The sequence below is a fragment of the Carassius gibelio genome, chromosome B20, assembly GCF_023724105.1.
Source record: "Carassius gibelio isolate Cgi1373 ecotype wild population from Czech Republic chromosome B20, carGib1.2-hapl.c, whole genome shotgun sequence".
NCBI lineage: Eukaryota > Metazoa > Chordata > Actinopteri > Cypriniformes > Cyprinidae > Carassius > Carassius gibelio.
In genome coordinates, this window is record NC_068415.1 from 21,812,629 (window position 1) to 21,832,175 (window position 19,547).

At 36.5% G+C, this 19,547-nt stretch overlaps 1 protein-coding gene across 1 annotated transcript; it reads left to right on the forward strand.

Moving 5' to 3' along the window:
* Positions 1-985: 985 nt before the first annotated feature.
* LOC127983561 (potassium channel subfamily K member 3-like) lies at positions 986-17,930 on the forward strand. Its single transcript, XM_052585748.1, has 2 exons — positions 986-1,501; positions 14,574-17,930. The coding sequence occupies exons 1-2, from the start codon at positions 1,066-1,068 to the stop codon at positions 15,461-15,463; spliced, it is 1,326 nt and encodes a 441-aa protein (XP_052441708.1). The 5' UTR covers positions 986-1,065; the 3' UTR covers positions 15,464-17,930.
* The last annotated feature ends 1,617 nt before the right edge of the window (positions 17,931-19,547 follow it).

A 19,547-nucleotide genomic window follows, 5' to 3' on the forward strand; every position in this document is an offset into this window, starting at 1 on the left:
GTTATGCCTGTATTTTTACTTGATTATGGTGAAATATCAGTGATATCTTTTGTCACTGGCTGATAGGCTGAGTATCTGAGCTGACAGTATCACATTCCTACTTCGTTTAGTTCAGCAAGCGGAGGGAATCTAATCAGAATGAACAATACACAGAGGGGTCATTACATTAAGCTCAATTATTAATCCACATCAATGGATTTTTTTTTTTTTTTTTTTTTGTAAAGCATTGTATTTTTTATTTATTTTATTTATTGATTTATTTTTGGACATTTGAGCATAGTATATGTAGATACACACACACACACACACACTATATGCACATTTGTATTTAACAGAAATATGTTATGTTTAGGCTATATATTACATTTATATAATATAAATTACATGAATATAAACATACATATATTTTCAAAATATATACTGTAGCCTATAGTACAGTATATTTGTGCATTTAGGCCATATCCTACATAATAAACATACACAGCAAATAGGGTATGCAAACACGTTTATTTTGGATGCGATTAATCGTTTGCAGCACTAATAATAATGTAAACATAAACTTCTATTTTGAATCAATTAATCGCGATTGATCGTTTTGCAGTCCTAAAAGCTTCACTAAAAAAATATATATAGCCTAATTAAAATGGTAACTTAACTTAATTAAAATAATAATAATCTAACTGCGTTTATTCAAGTCAAAAACATTGTTTGCCTTCACTAAACCAACTTTCACTTCATCTGACATGTTATTACTGAGAAATGTCTTGTGATGAAATAATATTTATCTTAGTATTTGATCATTCAGTCACCGAAGAATTCAGTTCTCTGAACGTTTTAGAATAAAGTTCCCACGCGCTGGTGGGTTTTTAACGCACTCGTCAGTTGGTTGTTGAAGCTTGATCATCTCCAGTATGATGATGTCATGCAAATGTATTTATGAGCCATGATTAATCTGATTTGTCCCACTTTCCCCGATGTTGCTGAACCCAGCCTATTTAAAACATTGGTGTTATTGTAGCTCGGTCTTCAGAGGCCGTCTGTAAATGAGCGCTCAGTTTTGTGCCAATGGGAGGTTATGAGGATGAACCACGGCTGAGATGTGTTGACTCGACAGGCACATGTGCACCCGTGGTGCTGAAGGAACAGCTCAGTGAGCCCCGTCGCAATGAAACAGTCCTCAGTCCTCAAAGTTTGCGGCTCGCTTCATTCGCTCTGACCATGAAGAGACAGAACATCAGGACCCTCGTGTTGATCACCTGCACTTTCACTTATCTGCTCGTCGGAGCGGCTGTTTTTGACGCTTTAGAGTCCAAGATGGAGATCACCCAAAAGAAGGTCCTGGACGATCGGAAGCGAGAGCTGATGGTCAAGTACAACCTGAGCAAAGGGAATTTCGACGAGCTGGAGCGGGTCGTGCTGCAGCTGAAGCCGCACAAGGCTGGGGTCCAGTGGAGGTTCGCCGGCTCCTTTTACTTCGCCATCACGGTCATCACCACCATAGGTATGTCACACATCCAGAGTCCGTCAACTTGTTTTTCACGAAACTTTTTGATTGCCATTGAGCTCCTCATATAAGACTGTCCGAATATGATCATAATAAATCATAAATGAGTTCTTGGTCGCCCATGTTGTAGGCTACACTAATCTGCGTGTGCGTATTTATGTCAATTTCATCAGCGGATTTTAAGGTAGGCATGTAATAATAAAGTACATCGCATGGAGGCATCTTTTGTTATTTGGAACGCTGGATTAAATTCAAATGTAAATTAATTTATTCTTTCGACGAGCTTTGTAAATCGTTTTGGGAGCATTTAAATAACCGACCCTGTTAGAAAACCCAGTTTAAGATGGAAGACGTGTTTGTAACATACTAACTTATTTCTAGCTGGACATTAGCTGGGTCAGACTGCCTGTTAGTGGCTATAAATTGGTCATTAGCTGGTCTAGAGTGGCAGTTAACTGGCCGAGTCAGGACATTAGTTGGTCCAGGCTTGTAAATCATCTAATCTGCTCATACTAACTTAATGGGTTGCAGTGATTTTTAGGTTGCTGGTCATAAAAATGAGCATCTTAAAGACCAGCCAGCCCAGAACATGTCCTTGTATCATACTTTGTCCAAAACACTGTGGCCAGCTCAAACTGGATTGTCCAGCAGTGACACTGATAGCTTGTGAACTTACACAACCTTCAGGAAAAGTCAGACTTCCTCGAGATGTCGAGACATCTGTGATCTTATTTGGTTTAGCTTGGCAGCGTACTACATGCGTGACACTGGACGGCTCTCGAAGAATCAGACTCTTTAGCCGACAGAACAAGGTTGTACGAGGTCTTTTAATTCATCCAAAGACCAGCAGACCATGTTCAGTGACCAGCTTTCATCCGTCTGTCAATAAAAAATATGAAGTTGACATGACATGAGCACTGTCCTGCAGTGTGACCTGCAGTACTTAATCTAAAATGAAATTAAAAATGTACTTATTATTCTTGTATAACATTAGCGTTGCTTATTTATCGCCCCCTATATTAATTAAGAGACTGCATTCAATTTTTTACTTTTTATGTGTTTTATAGCCTGTTGAACAAAAGGTGAAAGGTCATTATGAGTAAATCAACATTGACCAGCTCTTACGATGTAAACTTCCTTTTATGTTTTTATGATATATATTTTGTATTATATATAATTTGTAATTCTTAAAATCATTCTCAACTATAAAAGTATAATGAAAATGTTTTCGTTAAATGTAATATTGTCTTTGACTTTAAATATTAACAATACCCCTCACAACGTACTGTATTGAATGCGTACTTGTCGAATACTTCAAATCTTAAAAGTGCATAAAAAACGTATATAGTATTAACGGAATGAAAGGCCACTTAAGTGCTTTAACAGAAACTTTCATGTTTCCTAAAACACTTGTGTACATTTTAACAACATGCAAGATTTCACATTAACAGTTATATTTGTTATACAGTTATGTTATGTTTTGTTCTGCTTAAGGACTACACTTATTTTGATGTGTTGACAAACATACTTAAGCACATGTTAAGGTTCATGGCTGCAGTTTTTAACTGTTTAAACTGTTTATCAGTACATTCAGTTATAAACTTTAACTATAACAGAAACAAGAGAAGTAATTCTGTAAATTGCATAGATGTACTTAAATCCTATTTAAGTGGTTTAAAAGAACTCTTAAGTGAAATTAACTGCTTTAATATAAATTTAAACTAGAATACATTTGCATTAAATTGCAATTATCATGCAGTTATGTTAAATGGACATTATTACGTTAAGTTCCCACTTAAGTCCACTCTATTAAGTTATTTTCATAACAAGTACTCTTTTTTTCTATACTTTTTCACAAGGGTTCCTCAGATTCAATTTGGATCATTATGTAATGGATTGTGAATCACATTAAAATCTCAACCTCATTTTAGGATTCGCAAAAACGTAATTAATTTTCCATTGTCATGTACAGTGTGCTGTTCTTCCTGTTATCAGACACATCCATGGTCAGGTCTGTTTCATGTGTCTGCTATAGATCAGCTTACTGTGTACACTGAGTAATCTAATCATCAGTTAAGCAACCTGCCATGCCAGCACCTTATTGTCAATGCAGGACACTCTGTAAACCAGGAACTGTTTACTATATGGAGTCTGAGGTATCAGCTTAGTCCAATCAGCTAACCTGATCCACTAGTCCAGTGGAAGTTCCTTCTGTAATTATCAGCCCACTGTTCTGTATTACCAAGCAGCACTGTAACCGGCATAGATATCGAGAAGGATGTGTTTCCCTGAATATCCAGATAAGGGTTCAATCAATACTATCTCGGAAATTTGGTTACTTCCTTCTCGTCGCCAGGCAAGGTTAGTTAGCATGGTGACCAGATCAATTGATTTAAAGATGGGAAGATTTTATGCCAAGTGACTCATCCACAAACTCTATAAAGCTAAAAAGATGATTTGAAAGCTTTCTTTAAAATGTATATTCATCTGAATATTATGAAAAAAGTAAAAAAAGCTTAAAAACGTTTAGCCCTCTTTAGTCAATGACTCTTAGAAATGTATTACGTTTAGGAACTAACTTAAAGTGCAACTTTTATGGCTAATGAAAGGTTCTAATTTGCATGTATTTTTATCACATTTGCTCACTGATTCTTCCAAAGCCCTCCTTTGTGTGACACTAATGTGCGGTGATCGGTCCGATTTGTCTCATTTTCATTTCATCACGGGCCTGTAATACCTGAAAAAGCAGTGTTTGTGAGTGCAGTGCTGCTTTGTGTAAAGTTTTCCCAGATAAACAGCTATTTTTTCCGCTCCAAAAGCAGCACCTAGTGGCAAAGAATGGATTTGCATTCCCTTAGCACCGGTAGAGAAAAAATTCTGCCGCCATGTCTGTTCATATTGAACTTTCTAGTTAAGGTTGGTTCAAGATGAACAGCTATTTAATTCTTTATCCAACAAACAATTACTGTAATTATTTAGGCTGAATTTTATTGGATTTTGTATTGTTTCACCCCCGGCTCTTAAGGCATTGTTTCTCCTTCTGGAGCGTCAGTTAATGTTCTAACCTTTTTTTTTTTTTGATAGTTGTCTTTGAGTCCCTCAGTTGTCCTCAGTGTGAAATGAGTCACTGCAAGAAAGGGTTAAAATATGCTGGAAAACTGAAGAATCTACAGGAAATGGAGGATTTTTCTGAAGAACAGTTCTCAGTTTAACTGTTCAGAACAAACCGGGGACTCATGAACAACCATCACAAAACAAAAAACAGTCATAAATCATCCAGGTAACCACACTAAGTTTTAAGAACCGAGGGTTCACAAATTTTTGAACATGGTTATTTTAATAATTGCAGCTTTTTTTTTGTCCTGTGGACTATAAGTAAAGATATTTTATGTAAAATATATTACACAGGACAGGACAAAATAAAAAATAACACGCATTTAGTATTATCTTTCTTATTTTGTTAAAATTATTCACATTTTCACAGATTCTGCAAGGGGTTTGCAAACTTTTGCATGCCTCTGTACTTTGCTAATGATAATAGCATAATGGTTCAGTTGTTAAGCCAGAAAAATACTTAATATAATATTATTAATATCAAAATAAGTATGTGAACTCAGATGTCTGTAGCTACACACACAATTTCATTCAGCACTGCGTTTCGAAATGTGCTAGCTAGACAGGCATAAGCTACTACATTGTAATAGCAGTATGCTAAGCTATTAGCAGTTAGCCTCAGTTTGGTTATTGTACATCACCTTTCCTTTATTTATTTATATAGTGCTTTAAACAAAATACATTGCGTCAAAGCACTGAACAACATTCATTTGGAAAACAGTGTCTCAATAATGCAAAATGACAGTTAAAGGCAGTTCATCATTGAATTCAGTGATGTCATCATCTCTGTTCAGTTTAAATAGTGTCTGTGCATTTATTTGCAATCAAGTCAATGATATCGCTGTAGATGAAGTGACCCCAACTAAGCAAGCCAGAGGCGACAGCGGCAAGGAACCGAATCTCCATCGGTGACAGAATGGAGAAAAAAACCTTGGGAGAAACCAGGCTCAGTTGGGGGCCAGTTCTCCTCTGACCAGATGAAACCAGCAGTTCAATTCCAGGCTGCAGCAAAGTCAGATTGTGCAGAAGAATCATCTGTTTCCTGTGGTCTTGTCCTGGTGGTCCTCTGAGACAAGGTCTTTACAGGGGATCTGTATCTGGGGCTCTAGTTGTCCTGGCCCCCGCTGTCTTTCAGGGCAGTAGAGGTCCTTTCTAGGTGCTGATCCACCATCTGGTCTGGATACGTACTGGATCCGGGTGACTGCAGTGACCCTCTGATCTGGATACAGACTGGATCTGGTGGATACGGTGACCTCGGAACAAGAGAGAAACAGACAAATATTAGCGTAGATGCCATTCTTCTAATGATGTAGAAAGTACGGTGTTATGTGAAGTGTTCCAGTTCCGGTTTACCTAATTAATGCAGCCTAAAAATCCTTTAACGGATTTGGATATTAAAAGCATATTAGTATGTTATGTGTATGCCAGGTTAAAGAGATGGGTCTTTAATCTAGATTTAAACTGCAAGAGTGTGTCTGCCTCCCGAACAATGTTAGGTAGGTTATTCCAGAGTTTAGGCGCCAAATAGGAAAAGGATCTGCCGCCCGAAGTTGATTTTGATATTCTAGGTATTATCAAATTGCCTGAGTTTTGAGAACGTAGCGGACGTAGAGGAGTATAATGTAAAAGGAGCTCATTCAAATACTGAGGTGCTAAACCATTCAGGGCTTTATAAGTAATAAGCAATATTTTAAAATCTATACGATGTTTGATAGGGAGCCAGTGCAGTGTGGACAGGACCGGGCTAATATGGTCATACTTCCTGGTTCTAGTAAGAACTCTTGCTGCTGCATTTTGGACTAGCTGTAGTTTGTTTACTAAGCGTGTAGAACATCCACCCAATAAAGCATTACAATAATCTAACCTTGAAGTCATAAATGCATGGATTAACATTTCTGCATTTGACATTGAGAGCATAGGCCGTAATTTAGATATATTTTTGAGATGGAAAAATGCAGTTTTACAAATGTTAGAAACGTGGCTTTCTAAGGAAAGATTGCGATCAAGTAGCACACCTAGGTTCCTAACTGATGACGAAGAATTGACAGAGCAACCATCAAGTCTTAGACAGTGTTCTAGGTTATTACAAGCAGAGTTTTTAGGCCCTATGATTAACACCTCTGTTTTTTCTGAATTTAGCAGTAAGAAATTACTCGTCATCCAATTTTTTATATCGACTATGCATTCCATTAGTTTTTCAAATTGGTGTGTTTCACCGGGCTGCGAGGAAATATAGAGCTGAGTATCATCAGCATAACAGTGCTAACAAGCTAACACCATGTTTCCTGATGATATCTCCCAAGGGTAACATATAAAGCGTGAAGAGTAGCGGCCCTAGTACTGAGCCTTGAGGTACTCCATACTGCTCTTGTGATCGATATGATACATCTTCATTCACTGCTACGAACTGATGGCGGTCATATAAGTACGATTTAAACCATGCTAATGCACTTCCAATGATTCCAACAAAGTGTTCAAGTCTATGCAAAAGAAAGTTGTGGTCAATTGTGTCAAACGCAGCACTAAGATCCAATAAAACTAATAGAGAGATACACCCACGATCAGATGATAAGAGCACATCATTTGTAACTCTAAGGAGAGCAGTCTCAGTACTATGATATGGTCTAAATCCTGACTGGAAATCCTCACATATACCATATGTACATGAATGAAATGTCCAGTCACTGGCGCAACTGGCCTGCCCTAAACCAAAATAATAGTGATACTGAAATAAAAACGCATTTGCTCAAGCGAAAATGGCACCTTTGATCTCTTTTATCATAATTCGTGTTTTGCTGGACTCAAGCTCTCAGAAGTCCATTGCTGTACCAGGTGAGCCAATGAGCAAGTTTACTAAGCCATACATATGGAGTTGATTAAGTCATCCAAACATCAAAATCAGTATCAGTTCACAAATCATACACTATAGTGAGGTCATAACATGGTATTGTGCGAAGTACCATGTGAAAATAACTGTTTATTAATTAATAGTGTGACCCTGTAATCATAATTTGTATATAAGGAAAACTGCGACTAGTGTTGATTTCATCTACTTAATTACGTATGCATTTTTTTTTTTTTGGTGTGAAAAACATTTTTTGTAAAGACATTTCCATTAGGATTTTTGGTGAACCCGAAGTCAACCTAATTATACACAGCTTTCATAAGGCAATTTCCCGAAATATGCATCTGAATGATTGATTTCAAAATACTGTTTTACACTTAACTAGTATATTCTAGCACTAGAATAATGTGCTCCCTAGACCTTTTTGAGTGTTGATGTGAAAGATGTGGGATCAATACAGTTCCAGGGTCCGGCGACAGGACAGCGGGACACGAGCACCTCTTCTGCCCTCCTCCGCGGGGAAGGAGTGTTTTGAATGGAAAGAATGTGAACTGAAAAAACAAATAGCCTCCTGGCCAGCAGAGCAGCAGGTCATACATCAGTCGGGATCTGTGGCTTTTTGCACTGTACACATTTCGGACGGCTTTACACACAGAGAAACTGTTGATCAGCTTGACAGCTCTAGTGTCCCATTTGATGTTTCAAAAGGACAATGAAGGTGCTATTAAGGCCTTGTATTTGCAGTATTATTATTATTATTATTTTATGTGCCACTTTACCCAAAGCATATTTATAGTCCACCAGCCAGCTGGATAGATCATTTTATGACACCCATGGTGCAAAGATACACTAATTAAGGAAGTTTATTACAGCATTACTGCATGCAATGCACTGCATATCCTGTCCTAAAACTAACAGAAAAATCATTATTTCCTGATATTATGCACAAAATCCGGTGTTTAAACGGCAAGATATATTTTTACAACTAATTTAGTTTTACCTACAGTCAAATCCATCAATATTTTCATCCGAAATTGTTTGTATTATGCCGTTGTCCCACAGAGCTCACAGACTGCACAATATTTGAATACTGTTGGCCTACACATAAAATCAATACAAATGTTATGTATAAATATCAATGCTACATATATAACTATATTAATTATATTACATACTACTATATATAAGTTATTTAAAATAATAATAATGCTAATTGATATACATTGCAATTTAAAAGGGACTTGTTGCTAGTTTGAATGGTCTACTTGATATCTGAGAAAGATTTCTTTAAGATCATGGCCTTGATTTTTTTAAATAAAATAAATTCAACGTAGGAAAAGAACGGTAACACTTTATAATAACTGCACACTATTAATCATTAATTAAGCATTAGTAAACAGATAATTCATAATTTATAAAGCATTAATAGACAGTAATAATCAGTTTATAAATACAGATATAAATGTTTTATTCTTGATTTAAAAGCATATCTATAATGTGTAATTTCATACTTTATTCATGATCAATTTATCATTTCTCAATGAAGTATAGCATTATTTACAAAACAGTTATTTAGGCGTTGCCAGTGATTCATAAGATCACAAGAAATGTAGTAAATTCAGGTAGTTATAAATTATGAATTAACTGTTTCCTAATGCTTAACTAATGATTAATGGCATGCAGTTATTATAAAGTGTTACCAAATAAATTTTTACATAATATATACAAAATATATTAAAGTAGAAAACGTATTCTAATTTGTAATAATATTTCACAATATAAACGTTTTTGCTGTGTTTTTGTAATAAAAAAATGCAGCCTTGATTTACATAAGAGCCCTGTATTTATGTAAATGTATCTAAGATGTATCTAAAAAATGTAGCAATATACTATATCAAAGAGGGGAATCTGACATGTATTATCAAGTAACCAAATGCGGTCTTGCATAAAAGAGAAAACCAAATAGCATTATATAATCCCACGACTCTGCAGCACTGGTTAGCCATCTCGATTTTCAAGAAGATGTTAAAGATTAAAAGTGACAGCAGCAGGACATCTGACCCAAAACACTGCAACAGTTACACATAGCCTACTAAACACAACGGCCCAGCACCTGTACACACACAAATATAATAGGATGTAAGGCCATAGGATAATCTGATTATTAATAATTTCATTAATCCTCGACATAGGGTCGGTGAGCTGGCAGTGATGTATTTCTAATAAAGGTGGATGCATCCCAGATCAGCCTTTGATCTGCTTTTAACAAACACATGCAAACACCACACACACTTAGGTACATATATATTACATTTTGTCTCTTATATTTATCCTTGTCCCTTAATATGGTTTATATTGAAATTTAACCAATGGTAAACATCTTTAATCCTTAACCCTCATGTGGTGTTCGGGTCAATTTGACCCGGAGAAGATTTTCTTTTTCCCGAAAATAATAGTTAATGTTATCGCTTTGGACTGAAACTTAGTGACTTTGTTCCCAAAGGGTATAACTAAAACTAAAAAAATTTTGGGGAATTTTATTACTTTTTTGTGGGAGTTTTGTTACCTTGTTACACTTGTGGTGTTCCCGGTCAAAAATGACCGGCCTATAAAAAATAGCTTATAAATCACTCATTATACCATATTTTCACCCAATCTTGGATTCAATCTTTTTGTCAACTTGTTCTCTTTCAATTAGGACTGGTTTTATATTTCTGTTTGCATCTGATTAATCGTGGGCCTCATTTATCTGAGAGTAGGCATCTCATTTTTTGAGTAAAAAACAAATAATTTATGAGTAAATTTGGAAATATGAAAAAAAATTATGAAAAAAATGGCTACTGTTGATCACACTAGTCTACTCTAATGTTTCACCAGGAATTTTGTTTTGAAACTTTTGTTTTGTAAAAAATATGGCACATAGTCACACTTGTGGTGTTCCCGGTCAAAAATGACCGGCCTGTAAAAAATAGCTTAGAAATCACTCATTATACCATATTTTCACCCAATCTTGGATTCAATCTTTTTGTCAACTTGTTCTCTTTCAATTAGGACTGGTTTTGCATTTCTGTTTACATCTGATTAATCGTGGGCCTCATTTATCTAAGAGTAGGCATGGTCAAAAATGGTCACAATGGCCGACCATTGAAAGTGAATGGGAGAGACTGAAAATAACAGAACAATTTAGTTTTCAGGAGCATGTTCATTATTTTCATGTACACATATGAGCATATGTGCTTGCAAACATCGAGCCCTTGGACCTGTGCATGTATCGATACATTTATACACACACTACCCAGACACACACACGTTAAAACACACAAACTTTTTGAGTATTACAAAGTATTACATTACAAATGAACAGTGTTTGTTTTGTGTTCTCTATATGACAGCGTTTTTGCTTTTTTTTTTTTTTTTTTTTTGTATGTCACAATGGTCAGATTTGTCAGGAAACAGCACAAGTGTTACTGTGCACCCCTTTTCTGAAAATTAAAGCATTTCAAAATACAAGCCCTGTGTTTTGTAATCTTCTACATTCACTTTCAATGGCCGGCCATTTTTGACCGGGAACATCACAAATGTGACTTTGTGCCATTTTGTACAAAATAAAAGCATTTAAAAAAAAAAAAAAATCCTGGTTAAACATTAAAGTAGGCTAGTGTGATCAACAGTGAAACTTTTTTTCACCTTTTTCACAACATTGACAAAATGATTAACAAATAATGTTTTTTTCACTCAAAAACTGAGGTGCATAAGCTCGGATAAATGACTCCTACAATTAAATAGTTTGAAAATTAAATGCAAAACCAGTCCTAATTGAAAGAGAACAAGTTGACAAAAAGATTGAATCCAAGATTGGGTGAAAATATGGTATAATGAGTGATTTATAAGCTATTTTTTATAGGCCGGTCATTTTTGACCGGGAACACCACAAGTGTGACTATGTGCAATATTTTTTACAAAACAAAAGTTTCAAAACAAAATTCCTGGTGAAACATTAGAGTAGACTAGTGTGATCAACAGTAGCCATTTTTTTTCATAATTTTTTTTTCATATTTCCAAATTTACTCATAAATTATTTGTTTTTTACTCAAAAAATGAGATGCCTACTCTCAGATAAATGAGGCCCATGATTAATCAGATGCAAACAGAAATATAAAACCAGTCCTAATTGAGAGAGAACAAGTTGACAAAAAGACTGAATCCAAGATTGGGTGAAAATATGGTATAATGAGTGATTTATAAGCTATTTTTTATGGGCCGGTCATTTTTGACCGGGAACACCACAGGTGTTATTGGGTTTTGAACACCACATGAGGGTTAATTTCCCACCATCCCTTCCCCCAGCACTCTCACACCTTCTCTAAATATTTAATCCCCAGCCCCTTTATAATATGTGTTCACCTACTGAATGGATTTGCAGTGACTGCAGCACATTTGATAATAATAATTCAGAAAAAAAAGAGTTATTTTAGGAGATGTAAGCTGAATGGCTGGAGAGAAGCAGAGACATGAGAATGAGCTCTGAACAGCAGCCTGTGCATACAGATGGCTCGACTGAGCCGCTTTAAAAGAAATCATTCATGTTGTTTCTATAATAAGAGCAACTGGACTCCATCAAAGTGCAATGCAAAAACAATTACAGATGAACAAGCTTCAAGATCAATCTCAATGAAAAGATTATGAACAGGTGCAGGGATAGTAAGGATATTGTTGAATTTACATTGCCCTTTCATCCTAAACGGTAATATTTTAGCAAACAAGATTTTGAATGTGAACACCGGATTCCTATCGAAAAGTTCACGCATATCCTTCAAACCAATAGATCACACACACACACACAGAAAAAATGTCCATGTAGATGAGTTTGTGCCTTCATCTGAACAGATTTGGAAAAATTTCAAAATTTCACCATTAGAGTGAATGGGTGCCATCAGAATGAGAGTCTGAACAGCTGATAAAGGCATCATAATAATCCACAAGTAAACCAAACCACTCCAGCCCATCAAATGAAAACACAAACATCTTTAACTACTAATATATTAAAGGTCCTGTTTTTCATGTTTTTTTTTTTTTGTTGAAGCTTTGATTGTATTTACAGTGTGCAATATAACATGTGTTCATGTCTTGCGTGTAAAAAAACACAGTATTTTTCACACAGTTCACCTATCTGTATACCGCTGTTTTCACCGTCATAAAAACGGGCTGATGACTTCCTCGTTCTATTAAGTCCCTCCTTCAGAAATACGAAACAAGTTCTGATTGGGCCAGCGGTACCTGTGTTGTGATTCGACAGCAGCTGAGCGCAGGCTGCCCTCCTGCAAACGCGATTGGACTAGTTTTGAGAAGCAAGTGGGCAGGAGCATGTGCTGGAGATGTACTTATAATAACAGGAGCGTTTTTACTGACGAGATGTGCATGAAAATCGCATTTGTTTTTTTGCACAGCCCTAACATCTAGTTAACAAAGCTAAACAGCGTTGCTCTTTGTGTAATAAGTTACAGAAACTGTTAAACGCACCAACTTAAATAATAAAATACACTTACCGGTTGTGGTCCATAAACAATGCCTTCTCCAGACAAAGAGGGAACTGCTCCAGCTTTCAAGAATAATCTTTGTGCGAATCCTGCATTAAACTGATTGAGATTGAGGAAGATGTCCTCAGCAAAATGTGCTGCACATAATTTTACATGTGGATTAAAATTTTCGGAAACCGAGTTAAACATAAATTGTAACCATTGATCTCCAAGTACAGCATCCCTAGGAAGCCCAAACAAAGGTGATTGGACTCCGAGATGAAAATAACAGCGTTTCAATGACATGGCGACAAACACAAAATGCTCTTCCTTCTTCTCCGTCGGAGCGCAACAAGGCCACGCCCCCCTTTTTTGTGTATTCATGTGGGCGGAGGTTAGTCAAAAAACTGTTCTAGTGATGTCATTACTGCAGGAACTAGAGGGATGTAGTCCAAACGGGTCATTTTTTGTAGCTGAATTCTGATAAATAAAATATCTTGCTTGGCATTGAACTTTGAGCTTTAGAATTTTACAGATATTATTTATACTAATGACTAAAGTTTAAAACATGGGATCACGAAGAACGGGACTTTTAAGTATTTAACCTGTTTAAGAATATATATATAAATGGACAACCTCTCTTTCTTTCCTATTGTACCTTTTATTGCTTGTATTAGAGATTAAGCATATTTTTGTCACAGTTATTGTTCACTAACAGGTTTAATGAGCTTGTCAGCTTATAATTCCTTAAAGAAACATTTCATGCCTAGCATGGTTTACTCTTGGAACATGTTCCTAGATCAACATCCATTGATGTTTGATTTATGTGTCACATGGTGTGCATCTTCAGTTAAAGTATAATATTTGCACTTGCAGCCTTAATATGCACATTGTTATGAAAATGGGATGGTGAAGCTTGTGTATTAAGGTTTTAATCCTTTGTGTTCACCATTGTGTTCATGAGCAACACACTACATTTAAGGCTACAATCCACTAAAAATGTAACCTCTTCTACAGAAGAGCTGCTTCACAGTGGAAGTGCAATTGTTTTATGCTTTGAAAGAATCTGTATTGTATAAATTCCACCAAAGGACATTCTACTATAAGTAACTTTGCAAGTACATTACAACTTATTCTACTAATCCTAACCCTAACTTTAAACCAGCAATCAACTTATACTCCACTAATAATGAGAGTAAGTTGTTGTGTAGTTGCAAAGTTACTTATAGTCATCAAAATGTCTGAACAGACCAAGATTAGACATTGAAGTGATTTCTGAGAAAGGTTGTTGATGTTTGAATTCACCAAAACAAAAGATCAAACTCTTATCTTGATTGCTCTGTCCCCAAATTCACAAACATCATGTGAGGACACACCCCTTACTGGTGATTGGCCGCAAGTATGTTTTGGTACTCGGTCAAATTATATTTCTGCAGTGTAGTTTGTGTACAGTTCCAGAATAGTTATCAGGCAAAATAAAACTAAACCACAGCCGTTTGCCGATCGTGCCAGTTGACTAGTGCATCTCTACAAATTATGAGACTGATTATTGACAACCCTAAACATAACGAGTTACGCCCATTATGTTTTCCAGGATATGGTCATGCGGCCCCCAGCACGGATGGTGGGAAGGTGTTCTGCATGTTCTACGCCCTCCTGGGGATCCCCCTCACCCTGGTGATGTTCCAGAGTCTGGGAGAACGCATCAACACCTTCGTCAAGTACCTGTTGCACCGTCTCAAAAAGTGTCTAGGCCTTCGGAACACCGAGGTCTCGATGGCCAACATGGTGTGCATTGGCTTAATATCCTGCATGAGCACCTTGTGCGTAGGAGCAGCAGCTTTCTCCCGCTATGAGGACTGGAGCTTCTTCCATGCGTATTATTACTGCTTCATAACCCTCACCACCATTGGTTTTGGGGACTATGTAGCCCTGCAGAAGGATAATGCGTTACAAACCAACCCCCAGTACGTCGCGTTTAGCTTCATGTACATCCTCACAGGACTCACGGTCATCGGCGCCTTCCTGAACCTGGTGGTTCTGCGTTTCATGACCATGAACGCCGAGGATGAACGGCGCGATGCCGAACAGCGCACATTGCTGTGCCGAAACAAACAGAGCGGCGGAGCCGCAACCAACCACTGCATGTCCGACCCGCCGTCTTCATCCACTGCGGGCCACAGAGGAGGGTCTGGGAAAGGGTTGTGTAACGTCTACGCCGAAGTGCTGCATTTCCAGTCCATGTGCTCTTGTCTCTGGTACAAAAGCCAGGAAAAGATGCGCTACTCAATTCCCATGATTATCTCTCACGATCTGTCCACTTCAGACACCTACATGGAGCACAGCGGGACCTCCGATGCCCTGCACTCCAACGGCTGCGTGTGCAGTGCCTTGCAGGAGCACTCGGCCACCAGTTCTGTGTACACGCGCCTGCTCAGCCCAGCGCATTACCAAAGACTCTCCAAACGCCGCAGCTCCATCTAGAGGGCTGGAGGATGTATTGCATGTGAATCTCTTTCGCCTTACGAAACCAACCACTGTTATACTTGGGGTTGAAAAAACAGAAAACAAAAAAACGCTGCTTCTAAGCTGCTCAGATCCTCTGTCAGTCGAATATGTGTAATGTAGTGATAGACGGGGCAGGGCAGCCTGTCAGCAGGTGCTGCTTGAGGACCGGAGGCGTAGCAGCGTGCAATAAAAACAGGGTAAAGCCTGTATTATTTGAGTATTACACTTTGAGGATTTCGAGAAAAGACAAAACTCAAACCGCTAGCTCTTCACTGAACTCAAGGGTAAATAGAAACAAATGCAGGTCTTTCAAAACCAACAAGTCCTAAAGTGTCAGGCTCTTCTGGTTTTGATTTGAATAGATAGTTCTTGTGATGCAACCGGTTCTACAGTGAATGCTTTTGCATCTTTGCAGGAGTTCTCATAGTAATTATACATACATACATATATATATATATATATATATATATATATATATATATATATATATATATATATATATATATATATATATATATATATATTAACAATTATTTCATATGAGAACTTTGCTAATGATTAGGAAAGACCTTAGTCAGGGAAGAGCCATATTTAATTTCTGATGGAACAGAGTGCTGCAGTGATGACGTATTTTTGTAGATCAACCCGAAGCTTAGCTGGTTCTCCCAACATTTTGTCTGTCATGATAATCTTCACAAATTATCCAACTTTTATGAATTTTGAGGCCTAAATACCATCACCAGAAGTAAATAGCTAAACATAAACTAAACAAATTAACTAAATACTTTACGTTACCACCAATAAGTGTCCGATTCTTTATTTTTAAAAAAAGAATAAAATCCTTGAAAGTTTGAATCGAAATTACGGAGCCCCGCACATGGCATGCAGGAAAAAAATAGTAGGCGAAACTGTGTGCACAATTTACTATTTCATTCCCTCGATTTATAAATAGTGCGCACGGTTTACTAATTCATTCTCTAGATTTGCTAAATTGTACACAAGTTTTATTTATTTTTCTTGCATGTCATGTGCGGGGCTCCATATGAAACAGTTTGCAAGAGTTATAAACGATTATAAACGCAACATGGTTGTGAATCAGTAACTTCTGCAGTACTTAAAGTTAAAAGATGGGCGTTGTGAAAAGGTCCACATATCAAGGATCTTTATAAAGTTTGTGCTGTTGGAACTTGTTTTCATCCATGTAAAATTCAGTATGTCTCACCTGACTAAGGTCTATTCACTTTCCGTTTTCTCAACTCTCAAACTCACATTCACAATGAGTTATATTGTTCCTCTATCCACGTGTTCCCCTTTTCTGTATTTATATCCACTATTATTTTAATCAATCACCATTTTTGTCTGAATAATTATATGATTATATAGGATTATATTGTATTTGCAGTTGCACTTTAGATGAAAACTATTAGCTTCAGGGCTGTAGCCATGAGTGCACAGATCATCTCTTAAGAGCGACATGAAACTTTCTTAAAATACACTCCTGGTCTTATAGTGCACCATTCATCATGTTAATCCAAAGGAAGAAAATGTTTGTTTTTGTAATCTTTGATTAAAATGTACTGTATATAAATAAAAGCTTCTATAATAATAATAATAATAATAATAAACAAGCCAAGCCAATTTTTCTATATTTAAACCAACAAACATTCAAATATGGTTTTCGGCCAATTTTGTTGGTAATGTCTTTATAAAATCTTTGAAAAAGTTATTGAGGGAATTTAATGCTGATTAATAAATGTTACAGCAATAACAGCAATCTCTCAATAGTTCGAATGTGCTTACCCTGAGGCCATTCAAGATAAGTTTGTTTCTGAACAGAGTTAAAGAAATGTAGCATTGCATTACTTGCTCACCATTAGAGTGATGGGGTGCCGTCAGGATAAGAGTCCAAACAGCTGATAAAAACATCACAATAGTCCAAAAGTTATCCACACCACTTCGGTCCATCGATTAATGTCATCTAAAGCAAAAAAGTAAATAAATAAATAAAAAACGGTTTCTAAAACAAATCCATCATTAAGGCACTGTGATATATTTGTTTTGGTTTGTTTTACCTAAAGACACAACTTTTCAATTAACAAGAGATTATTTGATGGACTGGATTGGTGTGGATTGCTTGTGGATTATTGTGATGTTTTTATCAGCTGTTTGGACTCTTGTTCTGACGGCACCCATTCACTGCAGAGGATCCATTAGTGAGCAAGTGATGTAATGATACTTTTGTGATCATCTATATATTGGGTGGCCTGAGGGTGAATAAATTATCAGCTAATTTTCATTTTGGGTCAAGTTTGAACACAGCCTTCAGTCTCCACATCTCAAGCAATTTTCAATAGATAAAAATCCATCCTGCGTATGTTCTCATTACATATGCTTTTAACTGGGAAATACACCACATTATAGAAAAAAAATTATTTTAAAGTGTAACCGAACAGCAATAGTGTTTTATTATATATATATATATATATATATATATATATATATATATATATATATATATATACAAAATTTGTAACCTTGTACTGTATAACTGCATTTGGTCTGAAGTTGTTGATATTTTAAAGTTGACTAAAATTGATATTTTTTTAGCATCAGGTCTGAAGGCAAGTTTTGTATATTTAAATACATAAAGCCATATATTAAAGGGCACAAATGGCCTCCCGTAAAACTGCACTTTTAAAATCCAAAATGCTAAATATAACATCACTGATTTTTTTGAAACTGGATATTTAATTTAACTTCACTTTAGGTGGAGACATCAATAACATTGTATAGATTTACAATTTTAGAGCGACTAATCAAAAGTCTCCTTGAAGTGTCCTCACAACTGTTTTCTAATCTAAACTCATGTCCTAATCTAATCTGAAGTGGAATAAAATGCGTTTATGGATCAAGTGGGCCTGTCATTTCTCAACTTAACTTAATGTCAGATGTGCTTGTTGTTGCTACCTTTATCACATAGTAATTCTAACCTAAGCAATATGTCAGGAGATCATGTATAAATGTTTATCGTATTAACGTCCTAGTTCCACATATTACAATATCAGTAACCCATCATTTGGTGCTTGTCACGTCATGTTTCTATTGTTTGCTGGGTGCCTTAGATTGCTAAAACTGTTCGATCCGAAATGTACAGCTTGCACATCGCACGAAAGAACTGAGTGTACTACCCTAAAAACCGAAATCCTGCCTTGATCCTGCTTGTTCTTTCTTACACTGTGAATCAAAGAGCATCCCTCCTTCTCAGCAAAGTTGTCAGTTCGGATCATCTTCATCCAAGCCTCTTTTTCTATTTGGGAACGAAGCTGCATAATATGTCCACCTAAGGGCAAAGAAAGTATTTGACAAGTGGTTGGGCCGAGTGCACACATTAGAGCTGAGAACTGTGTTTGTGTGCATGCTTGGGTATAGAAATGCCAGTTAAATAATCATTATCCACTGCTGTGCTTCTGCAGTTGTAGGGAGGGAGTTGGAAGTCCTCTAGGAGTTTAGCTTTAGATTCATGTTTCTAAATTCTGCTTCATCGTAAAGAGTCTTGAGATCGTTGCCCTTCTATTCTCAAACATTTCTTGCTGAATTGATTGTGTTTAAACATCCACTTGAATGTTAAATGCCGTTCTTAAGGGATGTATTTTTAAATGACCGTAATTATTGTATTTTGTGATCATAAACTAATGTCCCAGCTGTCTGTTCAATAAATCCATGATGTAAAACATGTATTCAAATCTTTATTTTGTTGATTTGTCATGTGATGTCTCTGTGTGTACTGAGTTTATAAAGTGTTTTACTCTCTTAAAGAAACGGTTGACCCAAAAGATTCACATTTTCTGAAAATGTGCGCACCTTCTGGTCATCCAAGATGTAGATGAGTTTGTTTCTTCATCAGAACACATTTGGAGAGATTTAGCATTGCATCACCATTGGAGTGAATGGGTGCCGTCAGAATGAGAGTCCAAACAGCTGATAAAAATAATCCACAAGTAATCCACACCACTCCAGTCCATCAAATAATGTCTTATGAACTCAAAAAAGAAACAAATTC